Source organism: Electrophorus electricus, chromosome 16, assembly GCF_041902795.1.
Source record: "Electrophorus electricus isolate QZ-2024a chromosome 16, ASM4190279v1, whole genome shotgun sequence".
Taxonomy (NCBI): Eukaryota; Metazoa; Chordata; class Actinopteri; order Gymnotiformes; family Gymnotidae; genus Electrophorus; species Electrophorus electricus.
Genome location: NC_137512.1, coordinates 13,948,732 through 13,974,000, shown reverse-complemented (window position 1 = coordinate 13,974,000; position 25,269 = coordinate 13,948,732). Strand labels below are relative to the sequence as shown.

General features: G+C 42.2%; 1 protein-coding gene across 3 annotated transcripts in view; it reads left to right on the top strand.

The window, feature by feature from the left end:
• LOC113574197 (teneurin-1-like) overlaps nt 1-25,269 on the top strand; it is a 140,583-nt gene that overhangs the window by 69,192 nt on the left and 46,122 nt on the right. For all 3 annotated transcript variants that reach the window (XM_035532295.2, XM_027004950.3, XM_081698983.1), the window contains exons 6-14: nt 1,605-1,766; nt 6,916-7,118; nt 9,312-9,522; nt 13,508-13,609; nt 16,935-17,129; nt 18,753-18,953; nt 23,980-24,165; nt 24,693-24,719; nt 25,098-25,244. In XM_035532295.2, the coding sequence (XP_035388188.1) occupies nt 1,605-1,766; nt 6,916-7,118; nt 9,312-9,522; nt 13,508-13,609; nt 16,935-17,129; nt 18,753-18,953; nt 23,980-24,165; nt 24,693-24,719; nt 25,098-25,244 (1,434 nt within the window). The remainder of the gene's footprint in view (nt 1-1,604; nt 1,767-6,915; nt 7,119-9,311; nt 9,523-13,507; nt 13,610-16,934; nt 17,130-18,752; nt 18,954-23,979; nt 24,166-24,692; nt 24,720-25,097; nt 25,245-25,269) is intronic.

Here is a 25,269-nt window from a genome sequence, read left to right as displayed (position 1 = left end):
AGGAGACCAAAATAGCAAATGGATTCCCCCCCCCCAACACACACACACACACACACACACACACACACACACACACACACACACACACACACACACACACACTCCCTCAGCTTCTCAGCATGCCTCTGAATATGCAGGGAACCCTGCTCATCACCCACAAAGACCAGACCGTACTGCAGTACAGAAAGGCCAATATTTCGGCTTGACTCATGTTACCTTGTGGCATAAAATTTGATCCAACTTCATGAGCCGCCAATATGACTGCACTGGTCTACATAGCTGATGCTCTATTTTACGGCATGCAGCCTTCTGCTTTTGCTTTTTCCACGTATGGGTTACCACATAGGTCAACATTAGCCATGAGCCTAGTGAAGTGATGCTTTTAGCCAGTGTTAAAGTACAAGTGCACCAGTATGCAAGTGATTATTTCCACCCAGCCCAGTGCCAGAGGTGATAACCAGTGCTGAGTTGTGAAAAGAGAGCAACGCAGTACATTTTCCACCCTTCTCTCTGTCTTTCTATACCGTACAGCGTGGGTCTGAATGCTGGGTGCACAATGCTATCGTCTCCAGGAAGTCATTAGGCATTTACTATCCCTATAAACCCAGATCATTGTTAGAGGCAAGGTACGGAGCGGTTTTAAATTGGCTTGAACTAGTTTGAGATTAATTAGGTAATTCTCATCAGCAGGGACCATTGAAAGCCCAGTTTCTGGGCAGGCATTTTGCTGCAGCTGTGACAAGCATGAGGCCAGCTATGAGGAGGAATGAGCTCTAAAGCTTTGATGAAGCCAATAGCATCTCTACTGCAGAAGGATGGGGAACTGTAATACAGTTAACCTGTATGGTGTAGGGCTTTTTTCTCTCTTACAGTCTGAAGGTGGAAGCATTTTCTTTCCTTTTTATATTTTGTATTTTTGATAAAAACACTGAAAACAAGTGCCTTTCACCCAGCATGTACATAAAATTAGCTAATGATGTAATGGATTATAAAAAGTTTTACAAATTGTTGCTACCTCACAAATATTTGATGATTTGTACGTGAGGTTCATGTGAATTAAATAGGTGACTTCATGAATCTCATGTATAATATGACAAAATGATTATTAATGACAAAGATTACTTTGGTTCATACAGACCCTGATAGTTTAATATCACGTCTAAAATGTTCTAAGTTTTTTGTACTAAATGTGTTCATGTCATTTCTTTGATTGTTTTTTGTGATAAAGGTTTGAACAGAAGGGAATCAACTGCCATTCTTTTTGTTGATACAAAAACTCCATATGGTATTTTGGCATCATAGACTCATTAGTCATGCATAAAAGACTATGTTACCAATTTAACACATGCCCGAGGTCAGCTTCAGAAGATCCACCTTAATTGCCCACCTCTGTCACTGTGTCTTAATAAGCATGCAATCTGTGAGGTACTTTAAATGTAAATTTCAAAAACTTTATTCTTTTATTTATTTTCATATAGCCTTTCTCCATGTCCAGAATGCCAACACAGGGTCTTGAGCTGCCCCACCAGCAATCTTCCATATCTCATGTGGCTTTGTTCCTTGCGCTGCCATCTTAACTGTACTTTCCCCATTCTGCCCTGCAGCTGTGCACCTGTTTGGCCTGACGTGGCAGCTGAAGCCGTCAGAGGCACAGCTGTATGAGAATGGCGTTAGAAAGCAGGACATGGGGTCCAAAGCCAGCACCAGTGCTACCACACCGCTGGACACATACAGCATGGACAAGATCCACCGGGGCCCCAAAGGAGGTCAGTTATTGTGGGGTATCACCCTCTCTACATCTTCACACCACACCATGCTGTATGCAAGTCTTGTTTTCAAGCGCCCCGCAAAACCGCTTATTTGAACCATTTCATTTAAGATGTGTGTAATTAGGAGCGAGTAAGATGGCTTCCGCTCCCTGTGGCTGAATTATGATTTTTTGGGCTAGTATTGCTTTACCTGTGTTCTGATTGCTGAGGTGTTATGTAGCTTGTCAAATGCAATCAGGGCTGTGTGAATCAAATCATTGTTTTCATCAGAGTCAGCTCCACAATACAGCAGATGTGTTGAGATTTGTTTCATATTGCTTTAATTCAATACCTCTGCTATTGGATTAAGGATGTAGCTACTTTCTGGAACCTGGGCAATGATGAATATTGTATTAAAGGTGAGCACTTTTAAATCAGGAGCCCACATTTAAAATGATTACAAATTCATTAGAAATGTTAATGTAATTGTTTAATCCTGTTAGCATTTATGTTGCGTGCCGAGAATATCCGTCTCCTGTGGAGCTTAAACCCCCACCATCTTACCAGTGAAGTGTGAGCAAGTGTCAACAATTCATGATCTGTATCTCTGCCTGTCATACAACATCAGAGGCTAATGCAGTACAACAGATAAGTCCTTGTGGTAAAAGCACACCCTACGTCACACAACATTGCTAACATGGCTAACAGTCTGTGAAAGCTAGTGGAAACCATTAGCATAAGTAATTTTGCATGACGCTGCCTGGCCTTACAAGCTTGCATTATGAACATGTTTTAGCGTTTTGTAGTGAAGTATTCCTTTTGGGCATGGAGTGAAGCTCAATGTCAGATAGGCAGCGCTGCTTTGAAGACAAGCAGATATAGCAATGTGATTAGCAAGCAAATGACAAACGTCCTGAGGATTAGCCACATTTATAATGTCATGGGCACCGTATTTCAGTGCTGTAGCGTTTTAAAGATGACAGGTATGTGGGCTGGAAGCTGGGGAGATGAGGCAGCCATTAATCTAGGCTACTGTAAGAAGTACTTCAGCCTGAATGAACCTTTCAGCTTCACTTTACCTCAGTAAAGTCTCACTGCCTACTGGATTTATCAACAAGAAAAGGAAATGTGAATGATCTTCATTTTTGAAAGATCTGTAATGTATTATTATTATTATTATTGTTGTTGATGATGATTTATTTTGTCAATATTAATAATAATTGACAATTATTTTGTCAATTTGTAATATATTTCCAGGTAATTTATTTTATACCAAAATTAGCAAAACAGTTCTTACACCCTTACATTTAACATTTTTAGCCCTCCCTTTTTGTAATCTTCCTAAAAATGTAATATATTTCATAATGTCAAGGTAGGGGCCCTTGGTCACTAACAGTAGGCCAAACACTTATAACCTACTCAAAGCTTGGGTTCTCTGAATGACTCCATGACTCCCTGTCCCTGAAAGAGAACACTGGTGAGATCTTTCAAGTGTCTTCAGTTAATAGTTTCCATTCACCCTTTGTGATAACTTATCTTTTTCTTTAAATGGGGATCACTCTCACCAAAGTACTCATTGAACATTATCAGCTGTTGCTCCTTTGGTTTCCTTAATGATGTTTTGATGTAATTAAAGAAAACGACTCAACAGATAATCAAAGTATGTCCTTTTTGCCATGGAAAATACAATAAAACATCACATGCGCATGGGATGGATCACATTCCTTTGATGTGTGCTTGGATTGGCTTCTTTTAATAAGTCATTACGTTATATATACACAGATTTGCTGATCACATGAATTTATTCTGGACAAAATAGGGGTGATTTTGATGGAAAGTACCCACCCCCTCCAAGGGTGCATCAATATTCTGCATCACCTTCCCTCCCATGTCCTGTTGATTGACTGCTCTCTGCTACATCACATGTATCGATCTGCCTGTGTTGTGATACAGTTTCTCAGTGTAGCCTGCACAGTGATGGATCTCCTATTCTGTATTGTGACGTGATGGACAGGTTCACGTCCCCACAACACTGTTACTCATAAATAAAGACAGAAGCCACAAAAGCTCTTCATTAGCAGTTTTTGAAGGAATCGTACTGGCTAACAGCATAAGACACCAGCTTGAATGAAGATAAGTATATATTCTTCATCACTTACATTAACCTGGAAGGCCAATAGAATTATCTCATCACTGGCTTTGGCTAACATCAATTTTGCAATAAAAGATGTGACGGCTGGTGGCAATCTTATTAGGCACCTGCTTAAAAACGTTTTAATTGAATTCCTTTAATTATAGTGACCTGTGCCTCAGTGATATTTTCATTTCTCTTAAGGCAAGTTCTTTGGAAAACCATTAAGCTCTTTGGCATCAGCCAGGTTGCACTCCTCATAGAAGCTGTCTATATTCCATTTGTTCTCTGTCAAAGAGGGCTATAAAATGGCCTGTCCATGTGGAGACTTCATTAGGGTTTGAGGAATAATAACCTTAATTGAAAAGACAGTTTGGTTCCTTTGAAAATAGATTACAAGGGTAATTGTTTTGTACAGATAACTCCAGGGCGATGCAAATGAATGGCTAGCGATGTCGAAAGTTGTGATGAAAATCCATTTGTCTCTTTCCTTTATTTTTCCTGCTCTAATAAACATCAAACATACTCTGTCTGAACATATGAGCGCCACGAATCAAGTAGATGGGACAAAATGGATCTGGACACCATCAAGTCAGATAAAGGGATTACTAATGCCTTTAGTGGCCATATTTGTCCCAGGAGCTTAAATGTGTATCGACATATAAATTCTGTCTCCTTCTATGCATTTACATATAAAGCTTGTACAAGTTTAAGATGAGGACAATCCCTTGGTGACACATCATTTGTTCTGAATGTTATGTGAAAAATGTTATGTGTTATGTGAAAACCCTTTGTCACAGATAAAATAACGACTTTCCATTCTTCTAACTCCTTATATATATATATATATATATATATATATATATATATATATATATATATATATATATATATATATATATATATATATATATATATACTAAACACTTTATAAGAGACATTTAATTATAATTTGTTTAGAAACACTTTGTACGCATAATAGTTAAACACTATAGCCCAGGTCTTGCCATAAACAGCTGTTGTTAGCCATCCTCCTATTTTTCATGTATGGTCAGTTTTTGAACATAGGATTGCAGTGGTTGGATATTTTTGATTGTGAAACACAACCCAGCAGTGACACTGACATGTGTAAAACTCTAGCAACACTCCTGTGACTGACACACTCATACTAATGCAACACCCACTACCATACTGCAGCCAAGTCATTGTCACTGCTGAATTGAGACAGGTTCACCTCCCAAATAATATCTGGTTAGCAGTTGTCCTGTTGTTGGAAATTGACCAATGAAGTTTGGGACAAAAGGTGACAAATTGTGCATGCCAACACCAACACCATGGCAACACCACATAGACCCCATGTAAAGTGGACTTACTAAAGTTACCAGCAAGTGTTGATCCAGATTGGGTGTTTCTAATAAAGTAGCTGAACATATGTGGCTTAAATGTCTGCACTATTCAACCTGGTTGCAATACAGTAGTCTCGTATCGCTGCCATGCCTTAGTGGAGATGAATGTCAAGAAAAGCCTGTTGCCTTTGGCATGGAGCATGCCATGCTCTGAAGTTGTATACAGTGCACAGGCCCTCCTGATTGACTGATGGCTGTAATTTTTCGCTCAGAGGGAGTTCTGAAGCACCCCATTGTTCCCTGATTGCGCCAGGGCCTTTGAGATTATTGCACGACCAACCTGCAGCTGGAGTCACTCGACTGTGCCATCGCAAATGCGATTTGGGCTGAGAACGCGGCGTAATGAAATACAGATACGTTTGCGTTTCAATCTTCATTAGTATATCAAGCCAATGTGCCCCTTCGCACATTCTAATGTTTCAGTTGAATTTGATTCCTGCACATGGTTCAGAGATTTAAGTCTCTCTTTCATCAGGAGGTGTGCCCATCATGTTTTCTTTTTTTTCGTTTCACTGCAATATTGGGCACATATATTGTTGGGTGGATTTTTTTTTTCGCACAGGTCTAGGCTCTGTTTGTCAAGAAGCACTAAAAAGCTCATATAAAGTCTAAAAGCTCATCTAGGGTCATGTCCTCTTAGTCTATATAATAGTATAATCCTTTGGATATGGAAGGGGAAAATCAGCTCTTTAAAAAAGACAACAAAAAAAAACACTTATTGTAGGAGACTTTGATGTGTGCGACTAGAGTGCCCATGACCCAGCAGCTATTAGTTTTAGGACACATTGACATAACATAGTGTGAAGCGAGAACATCATAGTTTATAGGAAAGAGCTCTGTGTGATTTTTGGCTTAGAGCATTATGCCCAATTACTAAGGTCTTTACCAAGGTCTGAGTAAAGGGAGAAAAAAAATCTTTAATCTCAGGGGCAATTGCTCACACTAAGGCATTTTAATGCGCTAATCTGTGCTTATTCCTGAAATGAGAGGGATCTTTGGTCTTGTGAGTAAGCTTTGAACAGAATGTCACTGTCTGCAGGCCCTGTGTGACAAAGCTGAGCTCTCTGCCCTGACTGTGCTGTAGTGTGGTGAGGCCGTGTCTGTCCTGCCACTGCAAAAAACATCTCCTTTACTGCTGACATGTGCCATGATTTATCACCTCCTGCCTTCCATTGACTCAGCGCCTCTCAATAATTTGTAGTAAGGAGCTTTAGGCATTATAGATTGAAAATAAGCAGGCGTGTTCATAAATCACCACTCAGGTCTGCTTTGCCTTTGTCTGGTAACGACCAAGGGCTACTGCCGCCATGTGCTCTCAATCTTAGTTGAGGTAGGTCATGCGAACGACAAGGAGATGGCGTACAATGAAGTCGAGCCAACAATGGGGCTCGAGGAGGTTAAACTTGGGTTGGCACAATGGGGCGGTCTGGGAAGATGAATTCAGCGGCCTTCGCCGGGGACTCTATTTTTTATGGACTCCTTCACAGGAAACAATAGAGGTCAGCCAGCCGGTTAATGTGAAGGTTTAATTAGCTCAGCTGGCACGTGACCTTAGCCGGCCATGGCCTAAGCGAGGAGCAGGACCCCTTGCTGTCTTTGTCACATGCGCCTTTGTTTGCATGTGCCATAGACAAGTTCCAGCGCGGGCGGGCCATCGAGCGTGGAGAGGTGGACATCGGGATGCAGGTGGTGCAGGCGATCCCACCGGGGCTCTTCTGGCGCTTCCACGTGGCCGTCCACCACCCGACCTACGTCAAGTTCAACCTGTCACTGTCGCGTGATGCTCTCCTTGGCGTCTATGGGAGAAGAAACATCCCGCCCACACACACGCAGGTACGAGTATTGCCTCTCCAATTATTCTGCTAGCCCAATCCTCAGTCCCTAATCATCCCATACTCACCACCACACAGCCCCGTTGAAAGCACTACATAAAAAGCCAGCTTGTTTGAGTTTTGATGGGCCTACACCCCTGGGAGTTTTTCATATGTCCTCCAGATACCTTTGAATTTGTTCCCCATTATACGATATGCTCAGAGATGGAAGCTGGGATCTTGTTGTTTTGAAAACAGCCGTTTTCAATTAAAAGCCCCAAGATACCCGTTAACCCCACATGAAATGCATAAGCAATCTTTTATGCAAACCTCTAGGTGTGTTGCTGAAATACATGGATGGTCATTAAGCATTGCAGGGACTGTTTGCATACTCTCCCTGCCACATTTCTCTTTCAGGTGCCTTGTTCTACAGCCCTAATTTTTGTGAAATGGCATGCAGCCAGTAAAGGCTAGGACGATGAAAGTGTGTTCCAGCATGTGCCAATCGGTGGTACATGTCTGCTGTTGGTGTGTGTGGGTGGGTGGGTGTGTGAGTTGCATAGTCATTGACACTGAGTAATCTATGCCTAAAGGCTTCGGCTCATGCCAGCGGACATATGCTGCGCTTAACCAGACCTTGCTGTACAAACAGACTCCTGGGGTAGGTCCTAGTAGGTCATCTGAGTGGCCATTTGGGGGTTTTGCAGCCCCTGCCCCATCCCCCCCCCCCCCCCGCCACCTTTCTGACTCACCTGAAAAAAGCGGTGTCCTTACTGTTCGTTAGACCTGCAAGTTTCGACATGACAGAGACTAATTGGATGTTGTCTGACATTAATGTGACACTAATCCCCTGAGCAAGCCTCACTTTATCCTAGTTCAAGGATATTTCCTCCTCTACAAAAAATGGCAAAGATGCATTACAAGAGCACTAGGAGATTAAACAGGGCAGCAGTTACCCACATGTACATTGATGTTAAAGCAGGCACTCCTATTGGTAATCAATAACTTATCGTGAACTTGGATTGATTATTACCATGGTGCTCCAGCTCCAGCCACAGTATGGGGTGCGGGTGGAGGAGCAGCTGCTCCCCGCTTCTACCTGAGGGAGGAGCTGGCCCAGCGCCACTTACTTGAATGCGCCTGACTCACAGCGCCTGTCAGGAGGTTTGTGATATCCTGAGGCACATTAACACAGCACTTTGAATCATCGGTATTTACTGGATCCGGGGCAAAGGCAATACAAGCCCACCCCCACACCACCCCGAAGCCCTCCACCTCCTTCTTTGTCCTGCAGGTGTGAAAAGGCAGTGGTGTAGCAGTCCCAGAACCTGGCAGGCGGAGGGTAGTATATCTCTGCCAGCCCTCCTCTTCATGCAGAAAATAAGCAAATGCTAGTGACACGTAGTGGAGGGGGGGGCACCACTAACTGCCTGAGGGGACTGTCATAGCCCACTTATCTGGCTATGCAGTGCTGTGACTGCGTGCATGCGTGCATGAGAGAGCCGGCCCTCGTTATCTCAGTCGCCCACGAACGGGAAAGGTGGTGCAGCCCAGGATGGGTCAGATACCTATCCAAACAAATTGGGCCCCCGCGTTTCTTGCGCCTGGCATGTCGACTCATGCAGTTCCGGGCATGATCCGTCACGGAGCTGGCACGCTCAAGTACAGTAAGTGAGTGCATGTGTGTGAGAGAGAGTACAATAGACAGAGCCAGTGTAGTCCTACTGAAAATCAGAAGTAGATCAAAAGACTAACCAATACAGTGCTAGTAAAGAGATCTGCACAGGAGTATATTCAGCAGGGATTTTTAAAATCGACACCATAGGGGGGCATAGATCACAGTTCTCAAAGTCCTAGAACTGAGTAGGGCAACACTGTAGTTTGAGAGTATGAGCAAAATAGGAGTCTATTCTCATATCATACTCATTGGCATACAATATCCATAGCTTGTATTTCTCACACAAGGCTAATGCACTGTACAGGAGAGAGTAGAATACGACCAATGAGGATATGATATTTTGAGTGCTATTGAAGGAGCAAGACAGTTTTATCTTGATTAGGTAATTAGCTCAATTAAAATGGCACTCAAATACTTCATTGGCAAACTTCTAGTCTCATTTCTCCCTAAAGCTTCAGGCATGCAGAAAATTTGGAGATGCTCGTCTACCAGATTCCCTGATGCTGACTCACCCTTATGCCCCTCTACCCCATTCAGTTTGACTTTGTGAAGCTCCTGGATGGCAAGCAGTTGATCAAACAGGAAGCAAAAGGATCTGAGAACTTGGGCTCAGTGCCCAGGAACCTGCAGCTTGGCTCTTTGCTGGAGACAGGCTTCATTGAGTACATGGACCCAGGGACCTGGTACTTGGCACTGTACAATGACGGCAAGAAGACAGAACAGGTCCTGCTCCTGAGCTCCACCATCGGTAAGGAGCACAAATCTTACATACATATTACTCGTTTCTCTGCATCTTTTAAAGTACAGAGAATCAAGGATCTAATGTTTCAGTGGATTCAAATCTAGTAATCAAAATTAACAAATCTAGTAACAGTTATTAACATAATATCTAGTAAGATTAATAAATTACAATATTGACATTTGGAATAACCAAGTTTAAATCAATTCATTAGGCACTATTTGCATAATGCAGTGTGATATATTGTCTTCGAAAAGAGTTGATTCTTAGCTTCTGGGGCACTGCATGTGCCCATCTTCCGAAACCTGTCTGGTGTGTCGCATCCCAAACTACTGAGCACACAAAGGAATAGAAAGAGCAGGGCATTTTTCAGCTTCCCGAATCTGTGGACAGGTCTTTGAAGCGTGGGACTGAGCATTATCCTGCAGAAAGTCATTGTGATGGAGGTGGATGAATAGCATGACAGCACTCCACAGTAGAGCTGTCCTAACGCAAGGCATCTCTGCGTAATCAGGCAGTTTAATCAGTATCTTGATGCGACTCAGCTGTCAGGTGGATGGATTAGCTCAGTGAAGGTGTAGCACTTGCTATGCTCTGATTTGCTCAGACAAAATTAATCAGAAAAAAAGCTTTTGAGCACAGGGAAAACGTCCATGATGTTTCATGTCATAAAAATATATGTTCGTTTTTAAACTTTTACTGAATATGGTTAGTTGCCCCTGATTACTGCCTTTTGTTAAGGTTTGTGCACAATTTAAGTCCATTTGCATCAGTCATAGATGCATTAACACTTCATTAGCATTAGTTTGTTTTTATGTAGCTCTCCTACCCAGTGCTCAGTCAGTACATAATGTACAGCCTACTCACTGCTGAGCACAGGACCAGAACAGTGAATCTACACTACCCAGCATGGGTGGTCTTTGGCTGGGAGACCATAATAGCTCAAGTTGTTTTCTTTCCCTGAGATGACTGACAGGTCCTGGGTAGCAAAAGGAAGCCTAGATTTTTATAGTATCCATTGATTATAACTATATATATATATATATATATATATATATATATATATATATATATATATATATATATATATATATATATATACATGTATTAGGCATAATAAAAAATTAAGTGACATGAAATGTGGTAGTTTAAAAAGAATGACCAGCAAAATAAATAAGCAAATAAATAAATAATATTCAGTCTATGTATCATTGGCAAAGCATACTGAAGCATGTATCATACTCGCAAGAAAGGTCTGCCAAAAATGTGTGTGTGTGTGTGTGTGAGAGAGAGAGAGAGACAGATTGTGAGAGAGAGAGAGAGAGAGAGAGAGAACACCTCCAACAGTTGCCGATTATTGCCATTATAGTGCCCATCGAAAATGGACTGCACCTCGTAAACACAAGCTGCCCCCAGTGTCCACTCCAACTACATAAAATCCCAAGAGTAGGGAATAAGGGAATATATCTAGCCATACTTGCTAGGTTGGCTGTAGAATAGGAATAGGCATTTTCCTTACAGCTACTACTAAAACAAAACAAGAGTAGTGAACTAGGAAGTTACTGCTATTGCTCCATTGTTTCCACCACCTTCGAGAAGGATTTGCTTTGAGCCAGTAGCCTATAAAATCAGATAAGATAATTTATCCAACATTATTCAAATATTCACATTGCATAATTACTTTTTACAGCATACATGTGTGCGCATACTGATGAATGCTAGATTTTATCTGAGGCAAATCCCATTCCAAAATTAATAAATTCACCCGCAATAAATTATTTCTGTAACGTCATTATAGTTTGCTGTCTGGTTTGTTTGTCATTCACAGATTTGTTCCAAATATTGTCATTAATTTATATAGTGTAGTAATATAAATGTATTATATGTATCACATAGCATAGCTAGCTAGCTAGATTTTTTTTAACTTAAGTTCACTAACACTGGCTAACAAGCTATAGCTTTCTGGTTTATAATGTGACAATTTTCACATCTTATTCATCCAGCTAGTTACGAATGTGTTCTGCTTTGTCCAGGATGAAAGCATAAATATTAGCTGTGCATGAAAATAACTTCTAAATATTACCCACTATGCACCGTGGCATATTTCATAGCTCTCATATTTCCTCCAGCACTGTAGACAGGCATTTCAAAAACAAGAAATAATAATAATAATAATAATAATAATAATAATAATAGTAATAATAACAATAATAATGATAATAATAATTATTATTATTATTATATATTCCTGCAAGGGTAATGGTATGTTTTTATGTGACTGAGTGTTTTTATGCATAAATTACACAAGAGCTGCAAAGGACGTTATATATACCATTTGTTGGTAGCTGTGGCTGAAACAGACATAAGCCACAAAGTGGAGTAGCTAACAAATTGGCACTTTAAGATAGCAGCAGAATAACTAGCCAGCTGGCACACCTCTAAACCAAGGAATTTTACTCTGCTGTAAGACACCTTCCCATCAGAGATTTATCCAACATCGATTTCAAACCTTTGACAGTTGCATGAAAAAATATTCACAGTGGATGGCGGCACAGCAAAACTGTTTGTTGATTTCTTAGTAGAAGTGTGTCTGTATAACACAATAAGACAGCACTCAGACACATGCCAAACCCACAGAGAATCTCGCTCAGGAAAAATCTCATCCTAGGAGCACTTTCACATTCATTCAGTACTGAAATGGAAACACAACTGCTTTATAGGGTTGGGGCGGTACATTTATGTGGTAAGATTGACCGGCCTTTGTTCTTTCTTTCTTTCTTTCTTTCTTTCTTTCTTTCTTTCTTTCTTTCTTTCTTTCTATAAAAATACTACAGAAAGAGTGGTGAGGGTGTGAAAATAAATGATAAGAATGCATCAGCCTCACAGAAGGCAGTATTGAAATAAATGAATAAAAGATTATATGTTGCAACTTGTGTAGTGTCCTTGCAATTCTTTTGGATAATGTGTAGGCAAAAGTACACAGCATCCCAGTGTATACCTGTGAGTTCTGTGATTCAAGCATTTGGAAATTATCTGTTATTAAACAAGCACATTTTTGCTGCTTAATTGAACATTCTAGCATATGATTTGTCAAAAAAAAAAAGGTGTAAAACTACAGACATTCATTTTTGGCGGACGCTGCATGGACACTTTCTAGTGGTCTAAACTGCAGTAATTAGCAGAGTCCGTTGGCATATGGCTTATAATGCCATATGGTGTCTGCGTACTGTAAACTATGCCACTCTCTGGGTGGAAATAGTTGGCTGACATTACATGAACTAGTCACTCATCTCCAGGTAAGAATCTTTTTCACTAATATGAAACAGGTTCTGTAATAGCTATTTATAGCTCCTGATTTCATTTCCCTCCTGTGTGTGAGCAAGGGAAAAGGATAGAGGCATAAATATATCAGTTGTGTACGGTTTATGTAATGGGGTGCTGTGTGCTGGAAGCAATGCTGTGGAGTTGAAAGAAACCCATTCCTTCATTCTAACCCCAAAACGTCTCCCTCATGATCCCCTTCTCACGCATCCTCCTGGGCCCTTTTGTTTGGGTTTCCAGTCAGTACGGTTTTAATTTTTTAATTTTTGTCTTTTTGTTAACAGCATGATGTAAGCTTTGGCACAGTTGTAGCAACACAAGTCCATGATGTAAAAGAACCCTTTCATGCATTCACACTTTGTATGTCATATGTGGTAGTGACAGTTGAACTGATCCACATTTATGCCCAAACAACAGCAACACAGTACAGTTATGCTATAATAATAATAATAATAATAATAATAATAATAATAATAATAAATATCATTACTGCTGTAGTCAGGGTAGAATATTATGGCAAAGCAACAACAGCAACAGCAGTTTGTTTCCAGTCCCAATACTTGTGTCTGTGATATTGTCTGATAGGGATTCAAATGTGTAGCTCTTTGATTTGAAGTGTGTATTGAGAGCGTTCAGTGTTTTCTGTGAACAATTTTTTGCCTTTACTGTGCAGAATCAATGGACGGATGTTCCTCGAACTGCAACGGCAATGGAGAGTGTGTGGCTGGCCACTGCCACTGCTTTGCCGGCTTCCTGGGGCCCAACTGTGAGAAAGGTCAGTGCCCACATCACCGTCCCAATAGCTCCGGGTCCTCCGAGGTTAAGGGCAATTTGGCTTCAGGCATTAACTGGCCCACCCCACTACCTGCCTCCCATGCCCTCCCCCAGTTTCTCCTCTTCCTCCCCCTCCCATCTCCAGTGACTGAGGGGACAAGGTCACTGCATTCCACAACCTGAGCACAAGCCCCCTGTGTGGCCCTCCAGAGGACGCCACTGACAGGAGTGTTTTGTTAAAGATGGCTTCGCTGCCTCAGTGCAGTTTTTGTGTGCTTCTTTCTCTCTGTTTTGTTTTTCTTCTTCTCTTCTCTCCCTTCACTCTGACTTCCCTGAGAATATGGATTTTTTTTTCTCAAAAGCAAACACCAGTGAAACCTTTGTGAAAGTGTTGGCCTAAGATTATGATGTGTGTACGTTGTGTACAGTCATGCCCAGAGAACCTGCCGCATCGACATCGATGACAACAACACAAGACAAAAATGGCTTATGCTAGCGATCCCACAGCTGCTCCTTCACTACCTCTGCAGCACACTCTACGGTGCTCTCCCTGTTCTAACAGACACACAAAGGGCTCTCTCTGTAAATGATGAGTTGAGTCATATGCACTGGGATTAGGGAAAAATGTGTTCTATGTTGTATAGCAGCAGGGGCGTCATGTCTTCTACGAGTATAACACTTTTTTTTTTTTCTTTTTTTTTTTATATTCAGTGTAAACCATGCCAGAGTTCAGAGCTCCATGGCTGTCTCTTTCTTAAAAGTGTAACAGTTTGAGAGAGGTGTGCGGTGGTGGTGTAATTTTTACACATGCCCCATTAACCACATCCAAAAAGAAGAGGCGCTTTAAGGCAGCTAAATAACAGCTATTCCTATGTGTATGTGCACATTCCTGAACTTCTGATGCCATGCCTCATTTGGCCCCTCCATCATTAAAACTCTCTTCAGAGGGAGATCAAACTTCACAGATGAGGTTTTTATATAATATAATCCCTGTTCTGTTCTCCTGAGGATGGTACACCCAGTTGATCCTCCTGGGTTCCCGTACTTGCGTATTTTTTGGCATTTACATTTTGGCAATTTAGGTTCACATTTTGACTGGCCAAAGGAATATCTAGGTAGCCCTAGAGCAGAGGGATAGCTCATGGTGAACTTTGTTTGCATGCTCACGTGTACTCAAAACAAACATCTAAGGGCAAAATAATTTTTTATTTAGCAAAATTCATTCATTTGTGAGAGAGAGCTCTCGATCTCTGTTTTTTCTCCTTCTTTCTCCCTCGATTCCTTCATCGTCATGCTTGTAAATGATTATAGGCTTCAGAGATGTTAAAAAGGGCTCGGCTGGAATGCTCAGATCCAATAAATCAGGCCGTTCTCACCACCCCTCCTGGTCTCCGAGATGTCATTCACTGCTCCTTATAGCCTATTACCCGGGCTTGATTCCTGCACCTCCTTCCAGTCTACACACCTTCCAGGCCTGTGAATGACTGTGGCGAATATAATGCAGCGGCTCGGTGCTGTGCCTGGAATGTTGTGGAGCATAGTAGTCAGGTTCGGATTGGAACAGTGCCACTCCAGCATCACCACCCAAAGTTGATCTATGCTGGAGAATGCCATGGCAGGTGGATGACCTTAGCAAGGGTATCCAAGGTGAGGCTTTAGTTATATGAGAATTTGACACCATGGCCCACCTCCCCTCCCACCCTCGTTAGCGTCCATTTTTGGCACTGCCAGGCTAAAAGGGCCATGCCATAAGGTGGGAGAGAGGGAGGCACACATGCAGTGTCACACTACCTTGGGGTTTGGGTGTCTGCTCGTGCGGCGGCTGACGAAAGGGGCTGGCTTGGGTTGCACTCACCTAGCAGCGATGTTGCGGGTAGTAGCTAATGCCAGCTTATTACCGACATCCGTTAGCACACGGTGTCTGGAGCCCTTGAAGCGGGGGATTCAATCAAGAATCAGCTCAGGTGGTGTTTGGGCAAATTAAAACTACAGCAAGGATTAACACATTTCCGCTGAGCATGGAGCTTAGTGGGATAGCTACAGATAGGGACAGAGAGAGAGAGAGAGAGAGAGAGAGGTGCAAAAAGAGAGTCTGCATCCTCATTTGCATCAGTATTGATTAAATATGTTCGCGACAGAGTTCTGCTTGGGACACTGTTACTGCAGCATGGCGTTTCCATATTCAACACGAATGACTTCCTTTGACTAGCTTCCATAGGGAGTGGCGGCGGGCGCAGACTGCACCCCGTCGGGACTTTTTATTAAGCGAGAGGTGAGGTGGAAATGAACCCCGCGGGCACAGGGAAACGTGCAACCAACGCGCAAATCCAAAGCGTTCATCGCACTGCAACAGCTGTGGACATGGGCTTTGAGTACACACCGTGCGCCTGGCCGCCATCATCGATGTGAGGACACGGCAGCGATGTGGTGGGATTAGTGCAGCGCGGTAGCCACCCGCCGTGTGGGAGATTCGCGGCATCCTGTTTTGAATCAAGCTGCATCTAGCGAGAATAGGATGGAACCAGCGTAAATGGAAAACATGTAGTCAGCTGCAGGGTGGTGCTGATATTTGTGTGAATGAAATCAGATGGAATGAAATCAGAATACGCATGTAATATAGTTTGTATCTGTCCCTGACATTACAGTTCTCCAGCTGCCATATGCTTATTTATTTTACTTTTTTTGTCATGGCCTAGACCCTCGCGAATGAGACAGACACAAGCACAAGCGTGCCGTGACTACTCTAGTGAGCCATAATCTCTGAGCGCCTCGCTTGTTTAGATGAACAGTAGCGAACACATATTTTTCCCACCATTAAGCCAATGGACAGAAGGCCCTATCACTTCCTTCATGAAGGAAATTGCAGAGTAACAAATGACGGCATTTAAAATGCCTTGCTCACATACTTGGATCACTGGAATTCGCTATTTGTGATAGCCAAACAGTTTATTTGAGAATATGTGTGCTTAAGGAGAGCATGGCTATTAGAATTTAGTAGAGTTATGCATCAACTTGTCTTAATAAACGAAAATCATTCAAAACTAATCAAACATAAAATGTCAGGGTCTTTCTTTAGTCTAGCAAGACAAGGAAATACTCGGTCACTGTGACTGTCACCATTACTAGCTGTTTTTCAGAAAGGTAGGATTCTGTACAAAGGAAATGTAAGCATCTTTAGTTTGTTTGGGGACTTAAATGATGGATTAGCAGCTACCCTAACATTTGCATTTTGTTTGTGGAAGCTAAGCTCTTGCTACCATGCCATTCTTTCTCTCTCTCTCTCTCACTTGTTTGGCTGCGGCTTTGCTGGGCCGGCCATTTTGCAGACACCTGTCCCGTGCTGTGTAGCGGGAATGGCGAGTACGAGAAGGGCCGGTGCGTGTGCCACGAGGGCTGGAAGGGGCCTGAATGCAGCATCCAGGAGGACCAGTGTGTGGACCCCACCTGCTCCAACCGTGGCGAGTGCGTCCAAGGCATCTGCATCTGCGTTCCCACCTACAAGGGCAACAACTGTGAGCAAGGCAAGGACACGCCTTAAACCCCACGCCCCTCCTGGAGCTTTTTAAAGGAGAGTCTCCTCTAAATTTGTTCCTATTTTGAGGAGCTTCTGTGCCTGCTGAGATATCTCTCCTTGATAGAACCTGCAATTAAAAATGCTATATGAATACTACATACTACATAAAAATATCCATATTATTATAGCTCTGACTGCTAACAAGAAACCTGTTCTTTTAAGGTGGTGAAACACAGATCACTTCTTTATTATACAATTGTTAACCTGTTAAACTCCAAACTTATTATTTGGTTATTCATTTTAAAGCACATTAATCAGTAATGACTGTGCCTTATTCAGTAATTAGGCTAGAATTAATATGAAAGCTATGTCATTATGATCCATGGGTGGGTCCTTGTAGTGTAAGGGGCACTTATCCTACGAACAGACTGCAGCCTCATTCAAAAATCAATAACAAATTCTCATCTGTGAACTGATGCTTCAGTGCCTCTGTAATCCAATCAAATAACGGACATTCTCTAATCAAGATGTGTGTGTGTGTTTGTGTGATTTTATTACAACTCATACTCTCTTCATTCACTTCAGATGAATGAAGTCAAAAAGGAAAGACGGAACAGCTAGCATCTGATTTGGCTAAGGCCAGATAATAGACATTAGCTGTCACTCCATATTAGCACTGTTAGTGTTAACATTCTGGTCCATTAGCGTTAGCGTTGGCATGTTAGCATCAGCATTAGTTTTTTGTTTTTTTTTTCTGCTCAGATCCTTCAGCTCTCTGTCTGTCTCTGAGAATGGAGCCGAACATGTCCAATGACGCAATAAACACCATTTCCCTCCTCACCTACCTGCTCTCTTGCTTAATCCGGCTGTTGTCCCCTGTCTCTAAGAAGCAGTGGATGACTCCACAACCACAGGGACCTGGGTTATTTTTCACCCGTTTGTACGTGGGGTCCTCAGACGCTTCCCAGCTCGCAACACAAAATCAATGGGCCTCCAGTCGAACACGCCCGCTCTCCACAGCAATAATAGCGGCCCTGTCTGAAACCCCTGGCGATGCGTATAACCTTGAGTTGATGAGACCGGGTCTTCGATAAAAGCCAGGAGTATCAGACTAATTACACTGGCTAAATGGAATAGATTTACTGCTCCATGAATACAGTAGGCGACGCAGAGAGTGCGGTTAATGTATGGGGCGGGCAAGCCGGCTGGTTTTATTCGGCCTGTCTCGTTAACCGGCTCTCCAACGGAATGGTGTTGTGAACGCAACTCTTCCCATTTTTTTCTTCCTTCATGCCCCCTGAGCTCGTAAAATGGGAGGAGATCTTTATCAAATGCTGCAGCTTTGCAATAGACAGTGCAGACTATTTAGACTGCAAAAATCCGATCATAAGGTACAATTTAGTCATGTCCTTGTATGAAAAGATTTTTCTTTTTTTTTTTTAAGTTGTCATGGGATGCATTTCAGTGTATCAATAGCATCAGCAAAAACTAAAAATCCATTTACTTGTTTACTGTCAACCATTGAGTTATCCCATCAGTACACATGCTCTAATCACTTGCACATATGGCGCCTTATATTGTCCAGCATGGGTAGAGACGGTCTTCTCCTCTCGTTTTTGTAATACTACAGTTGACTGCCTGGATCCTCAGTGTTCAGGCCATGGCGTGTGTGTCAAAGGCGAGTGCCTGTGCTCGGCAGGCTGGGGTGGTATGAGCTGCGAGACACCGCTGCCCACCTGTCAGGAACAGTGCTCAGGCCATGGGACCTACATACCCGAGAGCAGCACCTGCGTGTGTGAACCCAACTGGACTGGTTCCGATTGCTACACAGGTAGGCTGAGCCACTGTAATAACATTACTTTGCTGTACCAACAGAGGGGCTCAAAGTTGTTGGAAATTCGTCTTTTTCCATTTCTTGATAAGCCTTTCTCTGATATAGCATTATTCAATGCTATATAAATTCTATTATAAAATTAACAGAACTATATTAAAATCAATGGCAGTCTATGCAACCTATAGGAAGTTCTAATACTGGAGGACCCATATACACGCAGGGAGGAGAGGCTACTGGGTACCGAGCACACCCATACACATGGAAGGAGAAGAGGCTACTAGGTACCGAGCACGCCCATACAGTCAGAAGAAGGAGAGGCTACTAGGTACTGATCACAGGGGACAGCTACCGTGAGCAGCCTGACCTGGGCTGAGGGTCTTGCTCATGTCTCCAAAAGCAGGAAACAATAATCCTGTGCCTGCTTTTACATTCCCAACAATCTATTACTGTTCATTTTAGAACAAAAAAGGAGCCCTTCCTGAGACCTTGGCTGAGGCTCTTGATGATTCTTGATTTTGATTCTTCATGATAACAATCATGGATGGAGTGAATTCCCTCAGTTGACTATAGAGGAGGGTAGCATACTTTACCTGTTGATGCCAAAGAGGCGACAGTGTTTATATGTGCTGGAGGTGTTTATAAGTGTAATGCCTTTGTGGCTTTGTTTTATTTTGTAGTGTCTTTGTTTATTGTTTATTTGCAGCATGTCTGTGTGAGCGGCATGCAGGCGAACAGAGTGTATATGTATTGCGTGTCTGCCTTAACAGTAATAAGGATGTTACTTCGCATGTGTGTGTGGGAGGGAGTTTGTTCTCTGGTGTTTGTGTGTGTGTGTGTGTGTGTATGTGTGTTGTGTGTGTGTGTGTGTGTGTGAGACAAACATGCGTGGGGGTGGAGGGCGGATGTGCTGAGGCTAGTGTCATACTGCATGTGTCTGAGCAGGCAGCACGGCTGCTGAAGACACCATTTTTAGAGGTGTTAATGGCACCTTAGATGAATTGTCTCAATTGTCTTGTGTTCCTCTGACCGCCTGGAAATGGAGTATTCTGCTCCCCCACCATTTCTTGTACTCACTTCCTGCAGTCATAGCTGTAAATAGTTTATCTTTCTCAGTCTCTTCTCAATATTCAGTCATATGCCATGTATGTAATGACTGCAATAACTTCAGGTTTTGTGGTTATTACAAGCCATGTATGTAAACTGCAATAACTTTTTTCATGATTTTTGCTGAGCTTTGTTTAATGCTAGAATAAATAAACATAAAAATAAGGTGGTATGAAAATGAATATTTGATCATGTCAGTTATCACCGCAGTAAATGTAGTTCCATCATCAATAAAGATGTGAGTCAGTTCCAGAGTCTGAATAAGTAAGCCATGAAACCTCCACCGTGTTTCAGAGCAGTAAGCTTTGATCACTACACCGTTCATAATTTTCATGCATGCATGTACAATCCCACTAATTCCATCTGATATGATGTTTTCAGACCTTTAGGCCATTATTTTTAGTGTAACTGCCTCCTCTCAAGAGCCTTGCACTATGTTTCTCTCTACAAAATCTTATACAACTACCTCCTTTGTTTTTTTTTCCTTTTTGTCTTCAGGCAGCCTGGGTGATTCCCATTGCTAAGCTATTCCAAATTTATGATTTACCATGACAAAATTCTTTACAGTGGCTCTAATTTTAATTGCTTTCCTTCATTATTATTTTTAACAAATTTGCTTGATTTTTATTTGTTACGTGGCTTTAGAGTTGATAAGCTAACCTTTGTGCTACTGCGATTTGTTTTCATTTGGTCCAGTAATTAAGTTCATGAATGGTGCAACACGACCCAACAAAAGCTATTACTCTAAAATGACAAACCCCATGCCCATACCTCATCTCAATGCAAACTGCCTGAAGTACACAAAAAAAGCAAAACTTAATACAATGGCTCAGGTGAGAAGAACAATTGATTGCCAAAAAACAAACATAAGGAAACGTGGCGTACATGACATTAAAGTATCGTTTACTCTGAGCTCTTGTGAAACATGCCTCCTCCACGCTTCTCCTCTCCACCTGTCCTCGCTCAGTCTCTTTGAAAATGCGGCAATCTTGACAAGGCTGACCTAATTACAATGTATTAAATAGTCCACACCTGTGACTTATCAGCTTGGTGAATATGTGGCTCAGGTGCTAATTCCACAACAGCATACACTATTGCAACACTGATTTGCATTTGTTTGGCCCAGCAGGTGAGCCTTTTTTTTGTTTTGATAGTAAATTGTTGCCATGTACATAAAGGATGTTCATACTTATGGCTTCCGATACCGATAGGTGCAAGTGGTATTATGATTCATCATTACAAGCTTTCAGTGGCAGGAGGGCATAGCCATCCATTCTCTAGGCAAGCTTGGCTGTGGGACATTTCACTTAATTAGGTGAGCTCGTCAGCCCTCGTTTGAGATTAGTCTTGGAAGAGGCTGTCGGGAGAATCTTCAGACAGTGTAATGAAGGGGACTGGAGTAGTGAGAAGAAGTATGAGAGATTGAGAGTGGGGGTGTCCTCATTTGCAGCACTACTCATTAAATAACCACTACAGAGAGTATGCATATGCCACTAAAGACTTCATGCAGTGTTGTAGGGTTTTCTATTTAATCCAACCATCTTTTTAATGCAGGTGATCCAATACATCAATTTTGACATGAATCAATTATTTAGGCAACAATGTTATTCTATCGATCCTGTGTGTATACTTCAGTCTGTATCTTGAACCAGCTGAGAGTTTATTACAATGTTATCACCGTTGTTTTGAGGCGAAAAAAATGAAAGATGATAGTAATCATATTTAAGATCTTTCTTCAAGCAGAGCTTAATAAATGTTTACTGCCCACCTGAGTGTACTGAGTATACTGTAAATTAGAAATGTAAAATTTGTATGCTAGATGCATTGATCATATCCTGCAAGCATTACTGAGAGGACTCGTGTCCCATCGTTTCACCGCAGCATATGCCAGATATTGAACCATTGCCTTACGGATTAAGATTGTATCTTATTGTGTGATCCCTAAGACCGACACACCTACTTTTTAAAATGCTTTTTGATTGCTTTCCAGATTCCACCCTTGAAACCACACACAGAGTACTGCTGATTTGAGTGAGAATCTCCCACTCACAGGGCAGTCCTCAGAGCATTGTAGTTCTTCACTCAAGTATCTTTTTTGGACATAATTTATTATACTATTGATTGAAGTACCACTTTTGTTGTTGCTATATTAAAAATTATTATTTCTATAACCATTTAGCCTATTCCTGCATCACTCCTTTCATCAGCATGAGGCTTTTTGAGACTGAAGGGTTGTGCAGTAATTTTATTTCATTTCAGCCAGCCTCTTCGTGTACTTGAGCGCTGTGTAGCAGGAGTGGCGGTCTCATCAGAGGAAAGGGTTTTTTTCAGTTCCAGTACTACTCCTTGTTTCATTTTTCCGATCTGGATTTCCCCTGTTCTTTCTCCTGCCTGCGCGGCATATTTGCTTCCCTTTTGTTCCCCTCCTGCTATGCCTTCAGAGCCTCTGCTGAGTGGGAATCAGAGCATCAGAGAATCATGGGGTTTTGGGAGGGGTTTATTGTAACTCAACAGCTTCTGTAAGATCAGGATGTACCTCCAACTCAAATCATCTGCTTCTTTTGTATATAGTGAACCAGCTGGGGTTTCAACCATTTTGTAAGATGTTTCAGTGTATGGATTATAATGGAGCCCTGGAAACTGCACTACTAAAACTGTGCTCCTCAAAATGTGTTGGATGAACATATACATCAGATTGTGATACACTGCACTGTTACCTTTTGTTGCATTACATTGTGCTACCTTATGTTGCATTATATTAATGAAACAATGAGTTATAATAATAATGTTGTAACATTTTAAGTACATTCCAAATTCTGATTAAATTTGTAAAATTACAATATGCTATTTCTTTTTAGCACTGAGATGGTTTGTGACAGGATTGCTAATGTCTGTATAGGGATCCAGTCCATCAGCAGTTGGTTTATTGCTATTGATTTACATGTGACATTACAAAATGTCCAGAAGAGCTGAGTGTGCCAATGTCCTACATAATCAGGTCACTTTGTTACTAGTGAAATTGAGTCGATTTGATTCATAGCCTGGATAGAGATTGAGAACTGTGTGCTGTTAGTGAAATACACCAGGCTTGTGTTCTTTAAGTGTGCTTGTGTGCGTGTGCGTGTGCGTGCATGCATGATTGCGCATGCGTCTGTGCACGCTTTTGGTTACTCCATGTCACACCATGTCGTGCTTCATGTTATGCTCCACGAAATTACATTCTCTCTGACTCACAGAATCTGTGATTCTGCTGGGGTAGACTATTATCACATCATCATCCAGTTCAGATGCAGAACGTTAAGTCTTATTTAAGCCTATGCTAATATCATTCTAATGAAGCTTAGATCCTGAGCCTCTCCCATTTCGATACAGTTTCCTAAGTGCAGAGTACATTTGAATTGAAATGGTTCTGGCAGTGTGGGGATAAGGGAGGTTTTTGGGCCTTCAGCAGTTTTCATTCTCTTCCCCACTCTCATTATGGGGAAGTAGCCCTGTGTCTGTGAAACAGTCTATTTTATTAATATGTTAGAAAATGACTTGTATAGTAAAGGGAGGAAGGAATAGAAGAGCTGGGCTCTGGGTTTGATCATACAGTGCAAACATTTATCGTGTAGCTGCTTTAAGTGGATCATGAAGGTTTTCCTCAGGACCCAGGAATCATCTCTCACTAAAGAAAACCCACTCTTGGTTTTGTGTAAAATCAATAAAAAGTTAACAACAAAAAATATATATATATATATATATATATATATATATATATATATATATATATATATATATATATATATATATATATATATATATATATATCTAAAGCTGTTTTGAGTAAAAGTTTGTGGTTTTTTTCTTCCACCACTTTTTGTTTCCTCCTACCTGCCCTCTCCCGTGTTTAAAACCCGTCGCCCGCCCGGGCAATCAGAGCTGTGCCCAGTGTCGTGTGGCTCGCACGGCATGTGCTTGGAGGGTCGATGCCAGTGCGAGGAAGGCTGGGAGGGTGGGGCATGCGACCAGCGAGCATGCCACCCACGCTGTGAAGAACACGGCCGCTGCGTGGATGGCAAGTGCCAGTGCCAACCTGGCTGGGAGGGTGAGCACTGCACCCTAGGTAAGTCTTCGCCAACACCACTCCCCTCCCAACCCTCCTCCCCCGCTGCTGCAGCCTCCGAGCAGCGCGCTAATCAGCTGCCGCATCGCGACTAATTTGGCGGCAATTAAACCGTAATATTTCCTTGTCAACGCAAAACCCGACTCCCCCTCACCCGCATTCCTTCTCTTAGCTTGCAGATGAGCTGATGCTCTAAGAATGACAAATTTGAAAACGCGAGTTGCCCTGACAAAGGAGTGCCGGGTGAATTTGCAAGTAGCCGCAGCTTATGCCGAGCCTCAGAAAAGCCATTAAATCTCGGACATTTGCTAAAAGCATAGCCAAGAACTCATTTCATTCCCTTTGCACTTTAACAAGGGAATTAAGGGGCTTGCACTGTAGTTTTCCTTAGATGTGTCAAACTAATTGCGGCTCCTGACTTCCCCCATAAAGTCTCCCTTAATTATGCCACTGAGTGTGTGTGCATGTGTATAGCTGTGTTAAATGTGCTTAGTATACCTCTGCTCTCATGTCCTTTTTCCTTACAGCCCATGATCTGGATGTTGTGGTAAAAGGTGAGTGGCATGTGTTATCTGTGATACTATGTTGGAAATGAATCCATTCAGTGTCATTATAGATTCTCTCTAGTTGAATAGCATAGCAGCACATACCAGTAATATTTCACTTGAATCACCTCGTCGATTTTAATGCATTTATGGCCTCTATAGGGTGTATTGTATAGTTTAGGGGTTAAAGTTATCATTTCAGGCATGATCTCAAGAAAGAATTGAACAAATCGATGTTAAAGGGTTCTTCTCAGTTAACATCATGCAGTTTATTGTGAAATGTAGGTGTATTATAGGCATTTGCTCCCATAATGCTGTGCTGTGCTGTGCTGTAAGTATTATGTCAGTGGTGGAGAAAGCTAACCCTAAGCGTTGGCGCTGTGTCAGATGGCTGCCCAGGCTTGTGTAATGGGAAGGGGCGCTGCACCTTGGAACAGAGCGGATGGCACTGCATCTGCCAGGCCGGCTGGAGCGGCCCCGGCTGCAACGCCGTGACAGAGCGCGAGTGCGACGACAACGTTGACAACGACGGAGGTAATCCTGGCCCTCTCGGGGTATG